This window comes from Centruroides vittatus, unplaced genomic scaffold, assembly GCF_030686945.1.
Source record: "Centruroides vittatus isolate TY-2023 unplaced genomic scaffold, ASM3068694v2 contig_1832, whole genome shotgun sequence".
Lineage (NCBI taxonomy): Eukaryota > Metazoa > Arthropoda > Arachnida > Scorpiones > Buthidae > Centruroides > Centruroides vittatus.
In genome coordinates, this window is record NW_027121128.1 from 659,888 (window position 1) to 686,985 (window position 27,098).

The 27,098-nt window shown below is 28.6% G+C and overlaps 1 protein-coding gene across 3 annotated transcripts in view; it reads left to right on the top strand.

Annotated features, from left to right (window-relative positions):
* The first annotated feature begins 119 nt into the window (after positions 1-119).
* The window catches only part of LOC136969961 (transmembrane protein 268), a 364,695-nt gene continuing 337,716 nt past the window's right edge, over positions 120-27,098 (top strand). For 2 of the 3 annotated variants that reach the window (XR_010879898.1, XM_067264310.1), the window contains exons 1-5: positions 3,071-3,420; positions 12,954-13,469; positions 18,078-18,193; positions 18,330-18,563; positions 21,414-21,524. Coding sequence is in view for 2 of the 3 variants with exons in the window: in XM_067264310.1 (XP_067120411.1) it covers positions 3,381-3,420; positions 12,954-13,469; positions 18,078-18,193; positions 18,330-18,563; positions 21,414-21,524 (1,017 nt within the window). In the remaining variant the exon portion in view is untranslated. Of the gene's footprint in view, positions 207-3,070; positions 3,421-12,953; positions 13,470-18,077; positions 18,194-18,329; positions 18,564-21,413; positions 21,525-27,098 lie in introns of those variants that run through there. The other variant, XM_067264311.1, reaches the window with a different exon arrangement.

Genomic DNA, 27,098 nt, shown 5'->3' on the forward strand with positions numbered 1-27,098 from the left:
TAAAAAAAAAATTTTAATGCAGAAATTTTTTAACATTAATCGTTAATTATTCATAATTATACATGATATTAAACAATTTATATAAAATTAAATATTTTTCGGAATTTTGATAAGTTAGGCGTTAAGTCCGTGCAAACGGTGTTTTTCCCAGGTGTAATAAAGTTAAGGCATGGACAGGTGGGAATCGTGAATTATATCGAACTTTAGTAAGTTAATTTTTCTCATTTTTATATTTTAATTATTATTAATTAGAGTTTGAATGAGCGATTTATATTAACCAGAATCGTTTAAAATCTTTAAAAATAAATAAATAAATAAAATTGTATATAATGTGATGCATGCATTCATCTTCCTTATCTTGAAAGTGAAATTGAACAATTTCTCATCACATGTTCAAATTTCATTTAATTTTCATAATAATGTGTGTCATATTATTTTATATGTAATTTTAAAACATTTTTCACACAAATCTGAAGCTAATTAAATGTTTCTCTTTAATCAGGTGGTTATTTTTATTTTTATATAAATTTTATAAAAGTATCATCCCACATATGAAGTCCTTTTGTAACAAGTTAAACTAGTTAAAAAAATAAAATAAAAATTAAATTTTACCATAAATGTTCAACTGGAATTAAATATATTGTATGTTTATTTTGTTTGGCTCTATATATATATATATATATATATATATATATATATATATATATATATATATATATTTAAAATTTTTTAAATCATTTTTGTGACTTTTATTGAATTATTGAACATCTTTTATGCAATATATTTGCATTCTAAGCAATATCTTAGAGTCAGAATCAAAGAAAATAAACACTGATATGTAAAAGTAGGCTATTTAAATTTTTAACTTCAAGAAATTCAAATGTGTGAATGTATAGATAAAGAAATTATAAATAAAAGTCACAACAGTTTGTTTACAAATGTCTGTATGTAAAGTTTTCGGCCATTTTCGGTACGTCGACAGCTCTATTATCGGAGATCTTTTATTTATTTTTACTTCAAAGTCTAATTATTAAGTAAATATACATAATTAACCTACTTATTTATTATATTGTCTTGTTTTCTTAATTAAGTTATATATAGAATAACTTCGCAAATTCATTTGGTCTGAATATCACAATATTAATAATCTTTTATAAAAATAATTACTAGGCAATAATTGGATTTATTATTTAATAATTAATGTTTGGTATTAATCTGTATGTCAGTACAGATTATTTATTTATGAGATCTTTAAAGTTTTAAATATTGACATTTTTGTGATAACAGAAGTCACAGATGACTTCTGATCTAATATATTTTTGATAATCTTTCTTGTAAACAGTAATCTTTAATAGATGTTTAGAAATATGATATATTCTCTATAAAATGATACTTTTTATAATGTTACAGTAATTATTGATTAAAAAGTAGAGATATAGCAATTGACTGATGTCTTACAACTTAATGAATTTCTTATTTATATATTAAAAATACCAGAAATTTCAATAACTTTATCTTTTTCAAAGCTACAAAGTTCGCCATTCAAAATACGGAAGATTTATCATCATAAAAGTTTATTGGAATTTGTATAATGTAGGTTGATATCTCGAGAAATTCATAAAGTTTTAAATGATTATGGAGTACATGGTGATAAAATATAGCCTCAAAGTCAAATAAGGTTGCATATTTGAAACCTAATTTGACTTTGAGTCTTATTTTATTGTGATTAATAAATTTTTGATGCTGCAACTTGCACTTCATTATCGAGCATTTTTTTATAATTTCAATATTATAAATGTCATTTTTAGTAATTCATTTAAAATAAATATAATGTATACAATTTGTAATAAAAATAGAATAATTCAGCAAGAAATAATGTTTTCTTAGATATAAATTTACTTTTTAAAGTATATAAAAGAGCAAAACATGATATCAAGCAGTACTTCAGATTGCAGTATCAAGTTGCAGTGAAAGTATTATTGAAATTAAATATTAAGAACTATATATGCACATTTTTATGTACATTTAATGCAGTTTATGTTTAAAGTGTTTAAAAAATGATTAAGTAAGCTATTTTTTTGTAATGAGAGGGCACAATTACTTCTCTAAATGAGAAGATTGAGATCTTAACAGAGCTGTAGACCATACCTATAGGAGCAAAAAAGTCAAAGAAACTCTACCTCTACATGTGACCCTTTGTGAAATATAACCCCCCAAAATTAGTCTATATGGAATTTTGGAGCCCCTCAAAAATATTTTTATTTAAAATTAAGCTGAAAGAACCTCTACTTATTTTAAGATGTATTATTCATATATTTTTGAAGATGTAAAACTAATTAAAGCCAGACAATCTGCTGAATTAGCAGGCTTTGATTAGGCTAAGTCAATAATTAGATATAAAGTAATAAGGCACTCATCTAGAGCTAGATGAGTGCCTTGGAGGAGAGCCATGGGTACTTAAAATTGTACTCAGTCTGTGCCACGAGTGACCTGTACGGTTATATCTAAATTAACAGTTCTGGAAGTGTAGATTGGACATACGTCTACATAGCATAACTGATAACAAATCTGTATGGTAAGTCAGTAAGTTGCAGGTTCAAGTCTGTTCTTGCTCAATTCTTTTCTTCTAAAAATTCTAAATTAAAATTAATTCATTATAATTATTAAAATTATCATGAGATGGTGGCTTACCTGCCTATCACTAGACAAATTACTTTGTATCTAATTATTAACTTAGCCTAATCATAGATAATTTGGCAGATTGTCTGGCTTTAATCAAAAATTGGGTTGAATTGTTATATGTAAAAATAATTAATTAGCTATTGTGATAATAGAGGTTTTTCCTGCTAAATACAAGATGATGTCAAAAATAAGAAATTAAGATTGGTTTTATATAGTGTTATATTGAAAAGCAGCACCAGTAATCTGCATAAGATTGTTCAGAATATTTCTTAATACTGTATTGATCAATTGTTAATTCCAACACAAAACAAAATATTTATGAGAATTGATTCTTCTAAGTAATATGATAAAAGTTTGAAAGTCTATTAATTATACTTTCAAACTTTAAACATAAAATTTAACCATAACACATAATATTTAAACATAAAATTTTATTATCTGAATCAGAAACAACATACTTGTCTAGAAATTTTAAACAGGCTATATAATCTAACAAAAAATGCTGTCTTTTCAGAAATAAAACTTAAAAGCCATTCGAGTACATTCAAGGATGTTAAAAACAGTATTCAGTATTTATATAATAGAGTAAAAAACCTTAGTAAGCATAGGTAATAAACTCAAGTATCTGAGATAAATAATTTGACAAAGACCTGGAATTTTTACGAGTGCAACTCAAAAAGATAAGATGTCAAGTGTAAATGGAAATGGAGGACATGTATAATACTTGTGAATATCAAGGTAAAGATTTAGCAAGATTATTCCATCTTTTCACATTACATGCAATATGTAGAAGAATAAGTCAATCATGATACTAACATTAAAAAATTCTTAATATTTCAGAAACAGTTGAGTTTTTTTATCTACATTTACTAAAATTTTTTAGTCTGTATTGGTGATACTATCTACCCCTGTACCTGCTGAATGCATTTTTTAATATCCTGTATATCAATCTTCAGAAGTTAAACAGAAACTAAGAAAAATGAAAGTTAACTTACCTAAAACACATTTTTGTAATTGAAAACTGAATTTACATGCATGGTTGAAGATATTAGTAACAATTAATTAAAATTCTTGAAAATGGTTCTGTATAATATAATATTTAATTAATTAAACTGTCAAAAACATCAAATGTGGCTTTATTGAAATTTTACCTGATTTAAAGGAATGCATTTGTAATTACTTGATAATTTAAATTAATTTAATTAAATTTTAAAAAATCTAGTCAGATAAGTTAGTCTGCTGTTGCAAATTCACTTTGAACTATTTATTTGTCATTTAAAAAAAATTAATAATTGGGCATACTTAATCTAGAATACAATGTGTTCACAAGGTTTGGAAACATAGATAAGTATACATAATAAATGGTATATTGATATTATGTGACAACACATGTTTAATGTGTTATCCTTAATTAGAAGTACATAGTTTAGTGTGCTGTGGAAAACTATAATGAATATAGTGCATTAACATTGATAGATGATAATATTTTATTCATATTTCAAGATTTTAAGGCCACCCTGTAGTTTAAATTATTGAGAAATAGAAATACACCTATTTGTAGTATCATATTCTTGAAATAATAAAATAGTTTAACTAAAAACTAATGTGATAAAAAAAAATTTATAATTTTTCATATAAAAATCCCAAATCAACTCAAATTTTATCATAACTTTTACAATACAGTAAAACTTGTAAATGGAAAATGCTTTATCATCATCATCTGATATTTATCATTCATTTTCATAATCTTTAAAAGTTTTGAAACATTACATAGCCTATTCCTGTTATTGTTATTATATACCAGTCATTATATTGTACTGTAGGTTATTAGATTCCAAAAATAGAATAGTAGTTCAACTTAATACTCAATAGTAAGTTGACCTGTTTGAATGACCACTTTGCAATTTATGAATCAAAACTTTGCATATCAGTACTAATAATAGCTAAATTATCTCTTCAATGATTGTTGTTTTGTATTTTTAAAGTTGAGTTTTTCTAATGATACAAAATTGTGTATTGAAAGATAGACAATAGAGAATATGATAAACATGTCCTTAGAGTATCATATGTAAATTGAATGTGAAATTGACCCGGAAAATATTTATTACTTTTTTTTATCATGACTAAATTTATAAAATACTTACAACTAAAAACTTTGAAAATCTTTCTATTGGCACTGGTGTATAGTTGCATATTTTCTATTGTACATTTAATCACTATGATAGAATACGAAATGCTTCCTGCAGAAAATATTCAATTTTTTATAATTTTTGAGATGATAATTATTAATGTTGCAACGAACAGTATATATTCAGCCTCAGGCCGAATACCGAATATTTGGCCAAACTATTTGGCTTGATTAACGCACATACGAAAATTGGCGTGCAAACCGCATTATGGCAAGGATTGCGCGCCCTGCTCTCTATTGGCCCACTGTCACTATGCTTCACCAATCATGTTAATTCTTGACAGTGGTAGCGGACAGAAATGAGCATCATGGCAGTATGTGATAAGTGATGCTATCAAATGTGGATAACAATGAAATGACCTACACGTGTAAATAACAGAAAAAGAACAGAGAAGGGCCACGAAGCAAAAATGTGAAAATAAATATGAAATTGAGTTGATAGCATAATTGAACAAGTCGAGGCAGCTTATTGGTGTGAAATTCGCAGCCATCAATGCCAAATAATTGTTCTCGTAGATTTCGGAAATCTAAATGCTTGTAATGAAAGTCACTTAGCGTGCACGGGCGAAAACCTGGGGTCGTTCAGGCTATCAAGCTGTCTCAAATCTGTGAAATCATAACTGTGACTTATACCGACATCCTATCTGTCTCTTTTCTTTGTTATCACTAGGCCTATGAGTCACGTAATTGTAAAATAAGAAATCTTTTCTTAGCACACCTAAACTTTACAAAAGGAATACACCCTCAAATTTCTAAGTGTCTAGCACCAGTAGTTTTGGCTCTGCGTTAATTATCCTCTTAGGACTTGTTCTTTTATATACGAGTATATAGATGACTAAACTACATAATAAGTAGGTAGTTTTCATTTGATTTGTTACCTTTTTTTGATCTCTTAAAAAAAATAAGTTATATTACTTTTCCTTTGATCTTTTAGATAAATAAGCAAAAAATTGTGCTTTTTTGAACTTGAAATGCATGTTCAGCATTAATAAAAGTTACCAAAATGATTAATTTACTGTGTTTTTGTTATTTCTTACTCCTGTTTTTAGGTATTTGGTTATAGGCCAAATACCTAAAAAACAGGTTTTTAGGTATTTGGTATAAAACTCCTGTTTTTAGGTATTTGGTATTTGGCCTATTCGGTATTTGGCCGAATAGGCCAAATACCGAATAGTAACCAAATATTCGTTGCATAATTAATAATTATAAAAAATATATAAAATTATTCTAAATGTGAAAAACTCTATATTATTTATTTGTTTAAATTCTTTTCTGTAGCTGTAGTAGTGATTATATCTTCTAATTGTCAGTAAAGTGTTATGAAATAGCAACCTTGATATATGAAGCTGATAAATTTTTTGCTTCTGTCATTCCACAATAATATTTAAGCAATTCTTTAATTGACAATAGAGATTTGTTTTTCATATTTTATGTAAAGGTTAATAAATAAATTTGACATTTTTGAATTTTTTTACTTATGCTAGATATGGTCAGGAATTAATCCATAAAACATTTATTTCTAAGCTTTGTTTCAATCGAGAATTTGTTAGTGAATATAGTCCTGATATTATTAAAATAAATTAAATAATCCAATGTATAGTAAATATTATTTTAATAGGCCTATACATAAAAATATATTACTTAGGCCCTATAACAAACAATAATTATATATTAAATAACTTAATGGTATGATCACAGTGTGTATAATATAATATAAAGTTAGGAACTAATTAGTTTCAGAAAAATAATGACATCTGAAATTTACAACAATCTGCATCACTTTTTATTTTTTATCAAAAAATTAGCTATGTAATAATAATTAAATATTATTTTGCTAACTGTAATTATAGCATTTTGAATTGAAACTGTATAGTAGAGTGGAGCTGCTAATATTTGTTAACTTTTAAAATTTTTTCAAAGAACACAAAACACAAAATTGAAAGACTAAATACAGCATTGCATAGTAGATTTATTTGCTTCTTTATTTAAAATAACACAACAGGTTTAAAAGACATGTTAGATAAAAAAAAATGTGAAGTAACTAACTACAGTTATTGAAACCTGCCTCAGTTTTGGGAAGGTTTTAACAATAGACAAAATAAAACTAAAATAGTATTATGATTATTTTAGTTCAGCTCAATTAATCATGAATCTCATCATCACTGTTAAGTGTAAAGTTTTTTCCTGATGTACAGGCTCTGTTACTACAGAGTTCTACCATTGTCATCTTAACCAATTTATTCATTTTTTCAGTCTGCCTTTAATGAAGTAATGTCTATAGCTAGTACAGAGGAAGATAAACCTAGGGGATGGAATTACCAATGACCTTTATGGTGACAATTACATTGCTAGGCCTTTGCACTGTAGTCACTCTTGTCTCATCTGTATTCCATGTGTTGCTCGCTTGAAAAATGATAATGGTCTGTAACATCTGCTAACTTTGACAAGTTCTTCATGTTAGAGAGATTAAACTCGTGATTCTAGCTAAGTTAGTTGTCTCAATGCAATGAAAAAACTGGTTGTCATTGAAGAAACTTTATAAACCAGTCACAACTTATCATTTGCTTTTTGTTTTTTTTCTGTAAAGTTGGAATGCAGATGGGATATTGAACATTACTGCACATTCAAAAGCAAGTTTCTGGACATCTGTAGGGCTAAGTCTGAAATGTCTGCAGCCTTAGTTAGGTACTCTTCCATTTGCTTTTCCTGATTGTAGGTGAAAAGTAGGTAATCTAATTTTTTGAACCCATGACTCATTAGATACTTCTAAACACTTGATTACTTGATCAACACACTGAAAATCTTACTTTAATACCAGCAGGAATTTAATTTTAATATAGACAAAATGTTAATATAATTAGGTTGAAAATGTTTGTTCACATTAAGAAGAAATATATATTTTTTCTAAATAGTGTTATCCATTCTTGACAAGCTCTGGAGAACAATCAGGAATGTTCCCAAAGGAGCCATTGTGCTTTATGATAACATGTGACCACATGTTGCAAACACATTCCATGACACTGTGCAACTTGGCTGGAAGTCTTTTCATATTCTCCTTATAGCCTAGACTTACCTCCTTGTGACTTCACTACTTTGGGCCTCTTAAACAGTCACTGAAAAGTTGCTGGTTTGTTTTCAATACAGGTTTGTCAATCTATTGGAGAATAGTTTACCATGCAATCTACTTCTTATTGACCAATGAGATGCCTTCCTCAATGTTAGGAATGCCTTTTTTAGTGCTATTAACAACATAATTCTATTTTCACTACTATGTACAATTCATTATGTGAATAAAGTATACACTTAACTCTGATACCTTATCAAGGGTTCATACAGAGAATTCTCATAAATAACTTATAAGTTTTAGAGAAGCTTCTTTTAGCACTTGTTCTGATTTTATTAGCAAGGTTTTTTTATGCACAGAATTAAGAAAAATTGTCATATTTTTGTGTGTATAATTTCAAATGGTGTATAACCACAGAAAATTGCTAGAACCAAAATAAAACTTTTGCATAACCCACTCCATTGTATATCCAATATTCAAAACATGCCACAGAGTAATAACTGCTCCATAGGCACAAGTTTTATAGTTGCAATTTAAAATCAACATGTAGCCTGTTCCATCTCATAACTGCATCTGCTTTCAACTTGTCTCTAATACAGACAATTTGCAGATAATACAAAAGAAAATACTTGAAAATTTCTTTTAATGATAAATCATAATCTGAAACAATCTGCAGAGATGAGAATCTATTTTTGATTTAAAATTTTATATTAAATTTATCATTTATATTACTGTTGCTGTTGTTAAAGGTATTATATCATTTTGCTCTTGATATATTCAGTTTTGTTGGTCTATTACCAATGAGAGAGTAGTGCACCATTCAAAAAATTAAGAATTAGGTATTGAAAAAAGATACATCTGAGGATTTACTTTGTAATGTAAATCCCCAGATGTCAAATATAAAAAAAACTAGCAAAAAGATTACTAAATTTTTGCTGCTGCTTCATATTGCCAGGTTTTCTGTATTTTTGGTTTTTAATTGTAAACAAAAGCTGAATTTTTCAGACAATTTCAAGAAGACATATGTTAAAATTTATTAGATGAACAATATTAATTATTACATTAAAAAATTGACTGTAATTAAAATTAACCTTACAGATTTTTGATAGAAATGTCAAACAATACATAGCATAGAATTTTAAACAATCAAAATGACAAAGCCATTTTTGGGACCTGATTATGTCTCAGAGAGCATGAGCAACACATATGCAAATCTCGCACTTGTTTGTGTGGAAACAGTCTCAGCATTTTGTATTTTTTTTTAATCCAGTTCTTGGTCCCCTGACTACCTACAAGTCTGGTTTATTTTATGTGTGCATGATTTGGGCACCAAATACTCTATACCAAATTGCAACTCCTGACATGTACTCCTTCATACCTGTAAGGTGTGCAACCATTAACAGCAGTGTGATTTTAGAGATGAGACATAGTCTAGTAAAAGTTATGCAAATTAACACATATCATCAACAATCCACAAGACATGCCAAATTTTCTCACATGGCATAACTACATGAAACCAAAAAACAACACCAAAGACACTGCATAGTATAGACCAATTACGTCTTCCAACACTTTACAAGATTCTTATCTCTTGTTTTGCAAATAAAATATACAATCATATTGATGAACATGACATTCTTACAGAACAACAAAAAGGTTGTCATAGAAACCACAAAGGTTGCAAAGAACAACTACTCATTGACTCTGTTATTCTAGTTCATAAGCAACACAAACATACACACGGCATACATTGATTACAGAAAAGTATTCGACAGTGTCCCACACACGGTTGCTGCACACACTTTGCATCTACAAAATTCATCCCCAACTCATTAGTTTCCTTGATTTTACCATGCTTTACTGGAGAACAACATTACATTTTAACCTCAACAGTACTCACATAAAAACAAATCAAATATACATCAAGTGAGGAATTTTTCAAAGAGATTTCTTGAGTCCTCTTTGATTCTGCCTTGCACTTAACTCTTTATCTAACACATTAAACAAAACACAATCAGCTGATTGCAGAGACAGTTTTTGTTAAACAACGTTTAACAACAGAACAACATACAGACGTTGGCTGGCTGAACTGCAGTTTAGAATGCATTGCAAAGACAACGAGCGTCTATTTCTGAACGCCCTCTAAAGGAATTTCGGCAAAACATTGGTTCTTACTTTCTTTGCCATTACTCCCCTGTTTTAGGAGTTGTTCGGCCAATCGGGTTATTCATTTGTGACGTCAGAAAAGGTCACCAGCTATATTCAGAAAGCTTCCAGAAGTAAAATCTTGAGGCTGTCAACAACCATTGTATGGGCAATTAATGACAATCCTTTTCCATTTCAATATTTAATTTCATTGCCAATACGGTTTAAAATACGAACAAATCCATATTTAGAAAATTTATACCGAATTCATCTTCGGGATAGATTTTTAAGGAATCTCCCTTCGTAACTGTCGAAATGTAATAGTAATAATAAAATATTTAAAATTATTGATTTTTTATTTCTATAAAAAGATTTCAGTAATTATTAAAATTGTCTCATTTGTATAACAATGTTCTGACTAGGTGATTAACTACAATGACTCTGAAATGCATTAACGTTTTATGACCAACACGATACTCGAATTGTAAATAAATGCATCTGATTTAAATTAATTGTAGTTTTAAGTCTTTGCTCATTTGAATATTGGAATTGGAACATTTAAAACAAATTTAAAATATTTAATTTTGTTATTTTTGCTCCAAGCAATTAATTAATGAATAATTTTGTCGATTCGTACCGTTTGCAACATTTATCAAAGGAATCGTATCCATTTTTATCTAAACTTTTCCATCAACAAAACTACCACTCAAATTAAAAAGCCCTTTAAATCTGCTGTCGAGTGAGTCTAGAAAGTAGGTCAAATAACTTGTTTCTAATCGCTGTCTACATTGTGACAAGCTCAAAACACTGTCTCCGCAATGAAATTTTTCTGAACCGCGGTCTACCCGATCTGTAAACTGCTGTCAGCCTCTAAACGTTCTCTCTGCAATCGTCTGAATATGGTTACAATATCAGATATAACAAGGCAACACATCATCACACCTGATGGATAATATCAAACTTTACACATTCACAAAAAATCAGCTTTATCAGCATTTACAAACTACACACACACATACACATTCAAATGATATACAAATGGTGTTGGAAATGGAACACTCCACATTAAAAATGGAGTTTCAAAGAAAGGAGACTCTGTACTCAGAAGTGGAGATATTATCGAATCCATGGAAGAGGACAAGTTTTACAAATATTTAGAATTTCAACAGTCCAAACTTACAGAACATGCAAAAATAAAACAAAGGTTAACACTTGAATACCTGAACAGATTACATACAGTACTAAGAACACACCTGAATGCAAAACATACTATTAAAGCTATTAATATAACTTATATTTTGTTACTGCACTCACTCTTTTGGAGTTATACCCTGGACATGCTCAGATCTCGAGCAACTCCTGAGGAAAACAAGAACAACACTTACTAAGCATAAACAATATCATTTGAAATCATCTATAGAAAGACTAACTCCTCTTCATAAAGAAGGTGGCCATGGCCTGACTAATATAGTTAACCTGCACTACAAACAAATTCTGACACTGTGAGAATTTTTTCACAAAAAACAAGAAACATCAAGATTATATAAAGCTATAACTCTGGCAGACAGTAACCAGACTTTAAACTTACACTCTGAGCACCTGGACATAGCTCAACACAAATAACTAAGACACCACTAAGTAGTCATGGGCCAAAAAACATTTCATGATAGGCATGCCTATGACTTAGCTGAGGACTATGTTGACAAAACTGTGTCAAACTACTGGCTGATTAGGGGCTGTCTGTTTGGAGAAACAGGGGTTTATGGTTGCCATTCAAGATCAGGTCATAAACACTAAAAACTTCAGAAAACACATCCTGAAGAATTCATCACTAACAAATGACACTTGCAGAAAATGCCACATTCTGCCAGAAACAATATAACATATAACTTCTGCTTGCAAGCTCTCGGCACAGACAGACTATTTACATAGGCATAATCAAAGCAAATATTGCTATTTGAATTGCTTATGCTCACACTGAAAAAATCAACGAGTATTCTCCACTTGCTTAAGAAATAAGGCAGCTATGGAGGATGGATAAGGTATTTATTGTACCTGTTCTCTCTTCTACTGGTGTTATACCACATACACTACATAAAAGTCTAAAAACATTAAACCTTAATAAAAACATTCATAGAAAGTTGCAATATTGAACACATGTCACATTGTCGGGAAGTTTCTAGATGTTAACACACATACCAATAACACAGCTTATTGTTACATTTGTTTGGGCAGCTATGCTTTGACTTTAGTCCGGCATAGCACTTGGCACAAGTATCAGCTGAGCTTGACATTCTCAACATAACAATAATAATAAGTAGGAGAGCACCTGTATTTAAAAAGTTAATACATTAAGAATCTTATTAATTTGAATATTAATAATATATTTGAAATTTCAGTATTTAAACATATTGATCTATCTTAAATTACTAAGTTAAGAAAATGCTTTATATATGTAATTTTTTATCAAAATTATTGAGTTATTTCATTCTTAATAATTTACTGTTTTGATTAAAGCCAAATGATTGTTGGATTATATCAGGCTAAATGTTACTAATCTCGTTAAATTTATCAAGAGATGGAACCTAATGCCTACCTCTAGGCCAAATTACTTAACTTTTAATTATTAATAGTAGCATTTATATTGCCCGATATAATCTGGCAATCATTTGGCTTTAATATAATAATTGAGTTTATGGATGTTTATATTGCTATTTTGAATTAATTAATTTAAAAAAATAATGTAATCTAATAATTATAACAAAACTCATTAATTTTATTGATACGAATTAATAAACTACTAAAATTTTATTACTTTTAATTATTTTCAGTTAATTTTAATGTATTTAAAAACATTTAATATTTATATTTTAGAAATTAAAATGGCAGAAATTCCTCACAGTCCTGATTCTCATAGCAATAGTCCCATTAGCTCTTCACCCCCAGTTTCCGGAGGTTTATCAGAATCTCAAATTAAAAAATCTTGGGTCAAATTTGAAGAGGAAAATACTAAGGCAGGAGAAAGTGTGGCAACTATAGAACCATCTCAATCATTTCATGTCGATAGTCAGTCGCATCCATTAGCAGATCGTGATGGAACTGGAGAGATATCAGAAACTATGGAGGCAAAATCTCCTGTTTATGAGAGACAATCTTCATCTCCTATTTCTCAGTCTGTTAGCAATTTAAATTCATCAAGTCTTCCTCCACCAATGGCTCCTTTAAGACATATTAGAAAATCGGCTTCTGAACAGCCGTCGGGTTATGTTCAAAATAATATTCCTGCTGCAGAAGCATTTAGAATGAATAGAAGCAGTTTGCAAAGTATCCCATTAACTACTGGACCAGCTTTACCACCACCTTGTGATCATGGTATTAGACAAGGATTTAGTAAGTATATTGTATATTTTGTCATATTCAATATATAAATTGTGAAATTTTTGATACATTTCAAGATATATATTAGGTTTTAATAATACTTTGTGTATCAAATGTATGTTAATATTTTATACTTGAATTCTGTTGACAAGTAAAGATAACTTTCCAAAATTAACAATGTTTTTTTAGTTTTACAGTGATAATTAGAAAGACAAATTTATCAGCTTCATAATGATGGCATTGTATTTTGATTCTATTATAAATATTCTCTTTAATAAGGCAACTTTTAAAAATATTCAAACTGTAGTTTCTGAACTAAGATTAATTTAATCTAGGAAATTTCCTAATTTCAAATTCTTCCTATAATAAATTTCTCCCTACATTGAAAAACTGACAAATATAGTATATAAACATAAGGGGAAAATATTGCCTGAAAATATTATACTATACAATGAACAAATTTCAAAATGTTCTGCATAAATTTTCTGACCATTAATGCTGCAGCAGACTATATCAAAAATATCTGTTTGAGAAGAGGTTGAGGACATTAGCTCCAACTATTAGCATTACTATCTTCAACAATTACAGATGGTTTTGAGTAGGCTGTGTTTCTTTATTTAGTAAGAGTATAGTGAAAATGATGTCACAAGCAACTATTGCTACACTATAACATTTTTAAACTAACTATAAGTTAGTTTAAAAATGCTTTCTGCTTGAGTTAAACATGGATTCCATGATCTCTTCTTTAATTTCCATTACAGCTAAAGTAATGTTTTAGTTAAAGAACTACAGTATAACAAAAAGAAGGTATAAAAATTGAGCATTACTCTTTTCAAAAATGTGAACAAGTAAAGAAACAGAAGATGGAAAATTATGTTGAATATATAGTATTTTCCTATTATTTAGATGACTTTAAAAGTCATTTTAGAAAATTTAAAGTTTCTAGTAGTCTTTACATAATGCATTTATCAATATCCACTTTAACTTTTTATTTTCACATCATATATATCATATTATACATGCATCCATCCATTTTCCTTTAAACTTGTAGCAGATGAAAAAGCTGCTTTATCTTTGTTACAGCAATTCCTTGTAGCAATTGTTTAGAAACAATTTGCTACATGATAGTGCTTCATTTAGAAGTGCTTTGCTGGGTAATGATTGAGCAATACTGCATAAAGAAACATGATCATAGATACATGGTAGATTGCCTGATATTGCAATTTCTCACTAATTGGATTTTTTTTTTTTTTTAAGAATTTGCAGCCATTTTTTATTAATGTTACAACTTTTTTTGCTTATTAAAAATGTTTATTCTTGACTTTTTAATAATGTTTATTCTTCTGTCTACAGATTTTTGGCATTAAAAACTAACACCTGCTGATTAAAAGTCAAGGTATTAAATAATAACAAAAAAAAAGTGCATTGCATTATGTTGTTTAGATCTCAGTCAAGGATTTCCCTAGTAGAGTTTTCAGAGGTATTTTATTTTTAATTGAAACTCTATGTTTCAATTAATTTACTGTAATTTAAACCTGTTGGGCTTTCCTTGAGGCACCTGTGCGTAAACATTTTTTCTTTTCTTTTGCACATGTTATAGTGATGTAGCAAATTGTAAATTTATTTAATCAAAGTTTTAAGGTTAGCTTTCCTTTGTGACAAAACAATGGTTTTTTGCAACGTTTTGATAAGCATTTGTGTGAGTCTTGACTGTTTTCTGGTGATATTGCCATGAGTGAGATACACTATGGCATTAAAAACAGTTTATAATAGAAGTGCAAAGAAATTAAATAAGTGTTACACATTTGTTACACATGTTAATAATTATAAATAGTTAATTTTTAATTTAGACATTTCTAAAATTTAATTTGGAATCAGTCATTAAATTTAATGACCCAAGAATTTGGCATATCATTTGGCGTGTTTATTATATAATGGGCTATGGTTGTTGATGTTTATAAGTAATATGTGTGAACACAAGTTTGGAAAAATATGTGATCACAAGTGACACTAAGATGCTAGCGAAAGGAGTGCTAAACACAGACTGATGGAGCATGCTGCATGCGTACAATTCGCGACTTTCCCTCTCCTCATCACTCATTATGCAAAATATCACTTGTTAAGCAAGGCAAATTTTCACAATTTGTTTTGTTATGCGAAATACTCGTTGTGCGAGGTGCTCGTTAAGCGAGGTTCTGCTATATTTGTTTAATAAATAGGTAATGGTAAAATAAGTAATAAAATTTGCATTTTATTGCTTTGTTTTATTACATATGTATGACAATGTAATTAGGTAAACCATGGCTTATCCTCTGATACATTTAAATAGCCATAGAAATTTAATCCAAATAAAGACAAACTATTTTTTAAAATAATTTATTAACTTTAACATTACATAAAGTGTACTATACAATTTTACTTGATTTAGTATAGTGAGAAATAGTATTTGGGATGAAATAGTTTTGTATTTTTGACATGAGAAATTACATTTCTTATGAAACACATTGGCTCTACATAGTTTAATTTATATAATATTAATTTATATTCTGCATTATCAAAAGTAGAATATGAATAAAGATTTATTGATAGCCTACTACACCTGTCCTTTGTTTATATAGGCTTAAAACATCAGTAACATGTTTTTCTTTTAGACTCCATGTCATCACTGATCACTATCACTGTGAATATCTAATAATACTGTCTGAACTCTTGCCATCCTACATTTACATATTTTATTTGTCAACCTCTAACTCATCATCCTCTAATCATATCTAAGTTATTATGTGCCTGTAAATATGTTGAATATGTTGTCTAAATAGTTGAAATTTTCTCTTTTTCCTCTAACAGCCTATATTTGAAATCCAAGAACTAAATTTACTGACTTTTAATCCTCCTCTCTAAGCTGTTCCAAACTTTTTTTGATTCAACTTTAATCTCCCTCTATCTCATTAAATTAATAAACACAATATAAATTGTGAATAATATCATAGATCTTTTCTCACTGCAAACTACAATAATTCACCTAATATTAATAAATAAATAAAAGATATGGGCTTAACCTTGATAAATTCCAAAGCCATCCCAAATCTCTTTTTTTTTTTGTAACACTTCAAATCTATCTTAACACACAGTTTAACATTTCTATACATTTCCATAATTAAATGTATATAATTCTCATCATTCCCTTTTCTTCCTGATTCAGAGAGTTTTTGGGAATCCCAAAGGCATTCCATATTAATAATGTATATACGGGCTTAACTATAAATTTTTTGACTATGTTTTCTTGCCCTTAACAATAACTCTCAAAAATATTTAAAAATGAACACAAATTGTAAGCAAAAAACAGTCTAATCAATTTAAAGTCTAAAATCATGAAACTGACAGTTAATTGAAATATAAATATTAATGACATTTATGAATAAATAATGTTCAAAACCGAATTAAAATAGTATTTATAAGCAGTTCTTTAAAAAAAAAAAACAATATCTGAGTTAAAAATGAGAAAATTTCATATATTAAAAGAATTTCAAATGTTTACAGCTGACTCTCCCTATGCTCCAGCCAAACTTACAACTATATGCAATGAAGTGCTCAAAGTGGCAGAAATATTTATTATGCCAGTATAGTAGCATTAGAGCTATTGGCAGCACAAGGACCAGTATATCTATCAACTCTGCTAACGCCTGCCTCTAGTGACAAATTATTTAGAAATTAATTATAAATAATAGCATAGAAGTAGCCCTATTTAATCTGGCAGTTATTTAGCAGATTACTAATATATTTGGTTTGCATATTTGTAGATCAGTTGTCAAAATTAAGAGAAATGTAATATTGAATAATATAATAAAAATCTGTACTGGCATATTACTATTCAGAGAGTCCAGTCTGTGGTAAAAAAGTTATTATAGAATTAGTACATAAGATTATAAATAAAAAAATAAAAAAGAGTATTTATATAAAAAAAACTACACCTTTATAAATCCAGAAAAAGTTTTAATACAATAAAAACGTTTTTAATTGTTTTAAACGATCTTCATCAGTTACAGATTTTTCTGTAACTGATTTATAAAGGTGGTGTTTTTTTACATATTCTGTTTCCAGTACATAGTTTATTATATGAATAAAAGTATTAACTATTCATTAAATGTATTTAAAGATATAAATTTAATGGTCAAATATTAAGAAAAAAGTTCTATGATATTCATTATTACATTATATTAATTTAACTTTTCATCCAAAGTAGAAAAAGTAGCATTATTCAGGTGGAAATATTTGAGTGTGTGTGTATTGTACTTTTAAATTATTTATACTGAAATTCTATTTCATTATGATTAATGATAATCCAAAAATATTTGCTGAATAATAAGTGAATAGTAGATTTTAAATGTTTTCTAATTAAATAATAATGAAAAAAATGAACATTCTAAACAACCTAAAAGTAAATTAATAATTGTTTTTATTGATTCATTTTTATTATATTAACATTATTTTCTCTCTTCTAAATGATGATAGCTTTTTATATATTTTTAATCTTTTAATTATTAAATAATTATTAACTAATATATATAGATATAACTGATTTATTTACAATAATTAATTAAAAAATTGAATAATTTTCAGCTAATGGTGATACTATCGTTACTCTTCTTCCTATCAATAAACGTTTCTCTTGGATTACTAAAGCTGAATTTCGACCGGAATTAGTACCAGAGGAATTAATGGCTCACGGTTTGACTGTAAGAATAATACTGTTACAATTGCTACTTGCTAATTTATCTTTTATATGAGAAACAATTTGAATATTCTTATTTTGCTAAATTTTTTCTTTATGATTAATTTTCAATTATATGAAGCATTATTTTCTGATTTTAGTTGACAGTTGAAGATTATGTCATGGCAATGCAAGTTTTAGTTAACGATATCAGATTCAATGTATATATAATGTTCTACAAACGTGTTTTGCTTGTATGGATACTTCTTGGTTTCATCATACTTTTATCGTTGCTGTTTTCTGGTATTCGTGGTTTGGCTCTTTTTGGAGGTGGAATTGTATGGTTAATTGTTAATGCTATTGGAATATTTATTTGTATGTGGCTGAAAATAAAGGTAAAATTCATGATTTTTAAAAAAATAAAATACATAAATTTATTTAAATTCCTTTATGTAATTAATGTGTATTTTAAATTAAATATTTATGGATAGATTTGATTCCAGTTATAGTTTAACAAGTCTTAAATACTTAAATTTAAAAAATTTTAAATACAGTACATATAAAACATTGTTTAAAGTGTCTTTAATGTCTTTATATTGACATTCATATCTAAAAATGTACAATTTTTACTGCCTTTGGTTAAATTGGTTATAATTGTTTCAAGATTCCTAATTATTAGAAGTGAATTAGTACTGTAATTTAGAATTAAATTTAATTAGCATTAAAAATTGTATTTATTATGTAGATTTGTTTGACTTAGCTTCACCATAAGTTTATTCATTTAATATAAATATTTCATATAATTTCCATTTAGCCTTAATAGACCTACATAGATCATTTTAGAAGTTTTCTACATGGATATGCTGCAGGTGAGAAATGAAAACAAAGGAATATGTCTTTGATAGAAATCATGAAGCACAATGTCCTTTATAAATATAAAATAAATAAATAAATATAACATACCATCAAGGATCAATACATTTTTGCCAATATTGTGCAAGTGATCAGTTTTACCCTTGTAGTTTGTTGCAATCAGATAGTATCAAGGTTCCTGTATGGCAGTGTTGGCTTCTTCCACTGTGTAAAATCTTCAGCTCTTCAAGTAGCTCCTTAAACTTTGCAAACAGGAAGAAATCACAGAAAGAATTTCAGATGAGTAAAAAGGATGTCTGATGAATTTTCCAGTTCTATGCTGCCATATAGTTTTGAATATTGAAATGCCAGCAAGAGGTCTTGTTTTGCAAGAGAATGATGCCTTGTTTTAATGGGTATGCTTACTTTCAACCATTGACTTGGTGAATCTTATCTACCAACAAAGATGTATAATAAAGCTCTGACTATGGTATCAGTGGAATAGGATGGTCAATTATCAAACCTGCACTAGAAAAAAAATAATGTACATAATCATGAATACACTTTGACTGTATCATACAACCTTGCATAGTGAATCTAGGGCACTTCAGCTTGTGAGGCTGCAGATTTTAGTGGGAAAATTTTGTAAATGAAAGGAAACTTTCCTTTTTTTTCGTTCAGAAAGTATTGTAAACATCCTCCTTCAACTATCAACAGTTAGGTGGGAAAGTTGACACTTAGCTGTCAAGAACTGCAAGTCACTGTCAACAATGGACTGCTTTCCCGCACTAACTCTATAAAAGGTCGTGCGCCCGGAAGCTTAAGGCACGTCAGCACACGGAAGTTATTCTTGTGCTTGTGCTCGTCGATCTCCATGAGTTGAAATAGCATCCCGGGGAGAAGACATTCAATGGCAACTTCCACACCGTCGGCGACCACCATACTGCTGTTATCCCATCTCACATCCAGAGGTATTTTGTTAGAATTCTGTGAACTCTCTCTCCCTAGTAAAGGCATTAGGCTTAGCTCATAGCCATCCCATTTTGAACTTGTAAAACCTTGCATTAATCCTATGTTAACTGCATATAATCTAGTAACATATAGTAGAATAGACTTGTAACCAACTTTGTTGGTTAACCTAGTTAATCAATAAATGTTTTATTTGTTAAGACCTGTCTTCTGTCAATTTAAGGACACCTGTTCACTTACCGACACACTCCCCACTCGTTTTTGCCCTCCTAGCCATCCAAAGTGACATCGAGATCAGGTTTTACCAACCTGTCCAGAGTAAGTGGTCAGCGAGGATTAACCCCTGACCCCCTGCTTATCTCACAAGCTTCAAATACATTTTTTCCTGTCTACTGTTACAAATGCATAGTGGAGAATGTCACACGAATTTCTTTGTTCCTGACGCTTAACACATGCAGTATCCACTTGGCACAGATTGTTGCTTGTTTCCCAAACTCAGATATACTCTATCAGAAGATATTCCAAACTGTCTCAGTCATTTTACACTATACCTTAATGAAAAAAAATGAACATTCTAAACATCCTAAAAGTAAATTAATAATTGTTTTTATTGATTCATTTTTATTATATTATCATTATTTTCTCTCTTCTAAATGATGATAGCTTTTTATATATTTATTATATATCCTTCACAATACATTTTGCAGTATCAACACAATCTCATACTTCTATTATTACCATGAGGTTGCTAAAGTTATGGATGTGAACTATGCACTGAAGTACTAATCATTTTTTCCTATGGATATCTATACAGAAAACTTCTGAAATGACCCATGTATCTAAAATTTTTCAATTAAAGTTTTTTGTAAATCATCAAATTACCTGCATGTCAAAATTAAAGTATTTTTATTTTTTATTTATATTAAATCTATATTATTTATATTTGTAATAGAATCAAATAGCAAAATCTGATATAATTTATGACAATTTACAATGCATTTACAATTTGAAACGGGGTATACATTGTTGCCTTTTTGTTGTTTAATTTTATTATAAATATAGATAATAAAGAATATGATGTATCAAAAATAATTTGTATATGTGGTGATAATTCTTTATAGATGGGATATAAAATAAAATTGCAATTGTAATTAGGAGAAATTTTAAATTATTATTTCATAAATTTCTGTAATATTTAAAGGACATTAAAAATGGCACAAGAAGTAATTAATATGTATTGTCAAGATGCAAAATAACTGACATTAAAGCAACAAACATGTTAAACAATAACTTTGTAACCTGTTTCTCAATATATAAATTTGTTTTGAGAGCTTTATGTATAATTTTAGTATAAATTATTGATATTATTCTGTATATTATTTATTATTATAACAATATACTCAGTTTTTCTTTATAATTAACAGCTATACAGACTTCTTGAACAATGTGTGGCTAGTGTTAATGCTTTGTTGTATAAGCATAACATCCTAGTTGGATTGGATGATCGTGGAAAAATTTCATGTCATAAAGTGAATGTATCCTTTAATTTAATTATATTATTATAAACAGTATTAAAACTTGATTTGAATTTTAAAAATTAGCAAACTTTAAGAGTAACAATATTTTATTGTTTGAATGCGTTCTTTTTATTAGAATATGACATGAGAGATAAAAATAAATTAAAAATTAATAACAACAAGTTATTGATTAGATATTCGTTTTTCTAAATATGTCCATTCAAATTTAATAATTAAAAATGTTTTTGAAGAAAATAACATGTTTTAAGAGTTCAAAATCTTAGACCTTTAAAATATAGGTTTTAAATTTGACAAATTAGTTTTTTATTGATGAAAATCACACACTCATATTAGACATCTGCCTAGATGAAATTGAATAAAGTAATTGCAAGATAATTTATTCTTATACCTATAATTCATGATGATGATTACAAGGATTTGCCAATAATCTATGTTATGCTGATAGAGATACTGCTGACATTGTTTTTGATGTGAAAATTCATCATTGATGATATAACCAATTAGAAACTGGCTTTTAACTTCCAATGAAAAGATTAGCTTTTAATCATATGAAAATGCTAGTTTTTAAATATTATAATTATCATTAAAAACAACCACAAATTATAAATTCTCTTAACAGAATGTTAAGCAATCTAGCATTTCATCATAAAATGAATACTAAGATTTCATACTAAGTAAAGTGAATTGTAGTAATTTGTTTTTTTTTTATATATATATAAAGAGAATAACAGCCTTTTTTAAATGACAGAAATTTGTTTATTCAAAAATTAGCATGCATTTCTTATATTGGGGAGAGAAATAAAGCAAATGTTTTATAATTTGTTAACACTAGTTTATTTTTTAATATTTTTGTACATCAACAATGTGTAAATTGGAATAGTTATTATTACTTTCATGTTATTCTTATGTAATATTACAAATATAATTATGTTTTGATTAGTTTAACTTAACTTATATTCTTTAAATACATATAGCAATATTATGCAATATATTATATTACATCACATATTAATATACTTACAATAGTCACAAATATTCAACCAAACAACTGCCTTAACTAATTGGGCTATAAATTTGCTATTATAAATTATTAGATATTAAGTAATTTGGTATTAGAGGTATCATCTCTTATCTAAATTAATAATTATAATTTTTAATAATTTATTAAATAATTTAGTATGTAGCTGCACATGGTTATATTTAAAGTTACATATGTCTGGAAGTGAAGAATTGCACAGAGGTCTGGGTGGCATAACTGGCAAACACACTGCATGGTAAGCAGAGGTTAAAGGTTTAAGTCCCACTCTGGGCTAGTTCTTTTCTTCCAGATGGTTCCAAATTATTTAAAAATTACTAAAATTATAATTATTAATTTAGATAAGAGATGGCACCTAATGTCTACTTCTAATAGCAAATTAATTAATATCTAATCATTTATAATAGCAAATTTATAGCCCAATTAGTTAAGGTGATCATTTGGTAGAGTATCAATGTATACAGTTTCAGGAAGTTTTTTATATATATACACTTACAAACAATTGGAACAACAAATTTTGATAATTTCTTGAAGTTATTAGTAAAATATTTTCAAAATAAAATGCACACATTATTTTATTATGCCATTATTTCAAACTTTATTCATTTATGTGTGAAATTTTAATTGCATTTAATCATTCTTGGTTCTAAAAAAAATAAATTTATGTTACTTACAAGAAATGTGGTTTGTGAAATTTGAAGAACAATTATTCATATGATCTTAACAATGATTTGAATAAAGCTAAAATGCATGAAACAAGGCCATACCATGCTATGATGCAGAGAGACGGCAGTGTGAAGGGGCGGCAAAAGAAGCATTTAAGGAATGGCATAAGCAGCATTTAAGGAGCGGCATTTCGAAGACTTGCATCATACTGAGAAAAACCTACATGGCCCTGGCATGAAATATGAAATTTTGATATTGCTAAATGACAAAATTTCATTAAGTGGAATAATGAAATATAATGTAACATGATAAATACTAATGTTATCATTCTTTGTGAGCAAATTGATAACACAGCCATAATCAAATAGCAAAATTGATCAGAATAAGCAAAAAAAAATACAAACTATTATCAGAATTACAGGCATATTCCATATATTTCAGAACATAATTTTGGAATATAATTATAGCATTTTATTTAAATATAAAATACATGTAATTTTAAAATTTACCAGTAGTCCCTTAGGTGTTAATGCAATGGTTCAAGTGATTCTGCCAATTGTTGAAACTTCTGTATGTCCTTTTTCTTTATGCTGTTCAGCACAATTCTCATGTTTTTGAATCATCTCGACTATACCAAATCTTTAGTTTTGAGTTTTGTTTTTATACTAGGAAAAAATGAAAAAGTAACACATGGCCAAATCAAGAGAATAAGAAGAGTGAGGCGACAACAACTATGTTGTTTTCTACTAAAAATTGCTGCACTTTAATGAATGTATGGGATGCATAATTTCAATGGTGGATCATTTAGTTCCTAAAGGTAGTACACAACTCTGAAATGCTTGAGTCTCTTGGGGTCTGCACACACTTTAGAGTACCAGTGTAATAGTCTGTATTGACTGTTTGCTTTTGTGAAATGAATTCCTTTGGAAGAATTTCTTTACGAATGACAAACATAATCAATATTGACTTCATATTGCTTCTGACTTGCTGTGCTTTCTTGAAATGTGGAGATGATGGGCTTTTCCATGGTGAAGAATGTTGTTTTGTTATTGGCTTTATTCATAAATCCTGCTTTCATCTGCAGTAATTACACATTTCAAAAATCACTGTCAGTAGTCATGGTGTTTTTGAGACCTTGATAGATCTGCATTTTTATTCCCTTTGTTCAGCTGTCGGATGTGTGACAAGAATTTGGCAGCAATTTGTTTCATGTTCAATTTGTCAGTCAAACTAGCTTGAACTAGCCATAATATGTTAAATTTTTCAGCAATGTCCAAAATGTTTTGCTGACAATATGAATTAATACATAAACTTTCTTGGTATTTTTCTATGCTTGGTACTATTCATTCAGGGTGGCAATCCCATGGTTTAGGTGCATACATAGGTCCTTTCCAGACAGTGTCAATGAGAAATGAGGTGGAGAGATATTATTTCAGCAGATTAATTGTGGGTAGAGTTGTTCCATGCTGTTTCTGTGTTGTGTTTTTACACATCTTCAAGAAACAATGCAGAAACACTATGGAACAACTCTGCCTACAATTAATATGCTGGGACAATATCTTTCCATCATCATTTTTTTGATATTTTCGGGAGTTATGATTATCAAAGGCCATGCTGTTTATTTGTTGTCTTCTGGCATTTCTTAGTTGCATTTAAACCAGGGCTGTGGAGTCGGTAGATTTTTACACGACTTCGACTCTGACTTTTTCTTACAATTCGACTCCAACTCCGACCAAGGACAGACTTGTTAACAAAGTAGGCCCAAAAATTCTGACATCATCATGTGACCTCAGAATATTAGCATCAGTAAATATAGTTCTAATAAAGATAGAACGTAGAAACTTTTTTATTCCAAAGCTAAAATATTCTTTTACATAATGAGTCAATAAGATAATTTTTACTTTTCTGTTGTTATATATAACAGAGGAAAAGCATAGCAATTGTTCAAAAAATAATCCCACCCCAAATTTTTGCATTTTTGAACTCGGCGCCTTAAAATGTCGAGATATGCAAAAGATTCAGTTTTTTTTTTCCTGTATGTATGAATGTTAGACTGTTTGGGAAGCACGATTTTGAATCGGAGTCTGATGGTTTAACACAGGAGTTATTAAGCTTGAAAATGGTTGAACTAAATCAGTTGGTACACATTCTAACATCCATTTGCACTTCTTTACATTTTGAGGCTTCCCGAGTCCAAAAGAGTAAAAATCTGAGAAAGTCATTTTTTGACTGATCATTCTTTTCCTTTGTTATAGGCCTATACTGTATAACAGCTGGAAAAGTAATAATGACGAAGATTCTGATTATTTTTTAAAAAATACAAAATAAAACGATTTAAAAAAATTGATTAAACATTAAAATTTGACACATCTACTGAATATATAAGTTCACATTTATTGACTTGTTTGATGATGGTATTGGTATTTGGTAAGCATGTATGAATAAAAATAGTAAATACATTCTTATACAAACAAACTAGTTTAATAAAAATGTTGTACAGTACATAATATATAAGTATACAGATACATTAAACTAAGTCAAGAATGAGAAATATAACATTTAGACTGGTAAAAAAAGAGATTGCTTATTTTGACATGTTGATTAATTTATTATTTTTCATCTCTGTTATAAACTGAATTACTCCTTACAAAAAAAATCACTTCTATTAAGTCAGCATTCACTGAAGCTCTTAAATCATATTTAATAATTTTAAGAGCAGAAAATAAACACTCTACTGGAACTTGGTTGGTGGCAATGCTGTGACAATTAATGTTGTATTTTGGATAATGTCTGGATAGTGCAGTATTGCTGTTTTAACATCCAAACTCGAAGAGTGGTCAATGTGATTTATTTTTTCCAGTGCATAATAAATATCATCATCAAATTTTGTAAGATTTCCTTTTCTGTCTTTTCTCATATTAGAACTCAAGCTTAATTTTGAGGGTAGAGATGAGTTTTATAAAAAAAAAAACTAGCAGATGAGCCAGATGTTGCTCTCACAAAAAAGCAACAATAACGAACATTAAGATATTTAGATTATAGCCGATTTACCCGTTTTCACTGGGTGCAAGAATTAGGTCCTCTCTCTTCCGAGACTAATTAGAGAATTCCTAGATGGGTCTAAAAGTATGTTCGATTTTTCACAAAAACACAAAATACCGCATATAAACTAGCACGGTAGAAACGGAGTTCTTCAGGGTAATCCTTAACCCTCTCCCCCTTCCCCCGCGAGAGGAATTTCGAAAAATTCCTTCTTAGTGTACATTCTTATGATGTATCCTAACTGTGTACCAAATTTCAACTCTTAACTGTTTGAACTCTGAACTTATCATTATTATTACAGTATTATTATTATTATTAACCCATCTCGATTATATTATAAGATTGTGAATGCTAATAACGAGTAAAATATTCATTAAGTCCGACCACACTGGAGATATGACACATGACCCTTTCTATGTCTCTACCCTGTCGACCTTTAATAAAGAACCAAAATTTAATAGCATTAATGCCCTTTATACACATGCTACTGTGCCAAATTTTGTTTCTTAAACTTTACTCATTCTGAGATATTGTTTAATACAGTAGAGAACCGAAAATCGGAATCAATTGGGGACTGGGGTTGTTCAGATTAGGGATTTGTTCCGAAAACGATCTATGTATGAAAAAATATATTAACCTGTCCGATGTTCAAATTCTTCTCCGTTGCGTGTCGCTTCGTGTTGAATTTTCGTCGATTTTAAGCCTAATGAAAATTTTTATAATAATAATCGAGGCTATCATATCGTTAAAAATTATTTCTGCATTTTGTACAAACAAAATAAATATATTGAAGAATATAAAAACATGAAAATTATACTTTAGAAGTA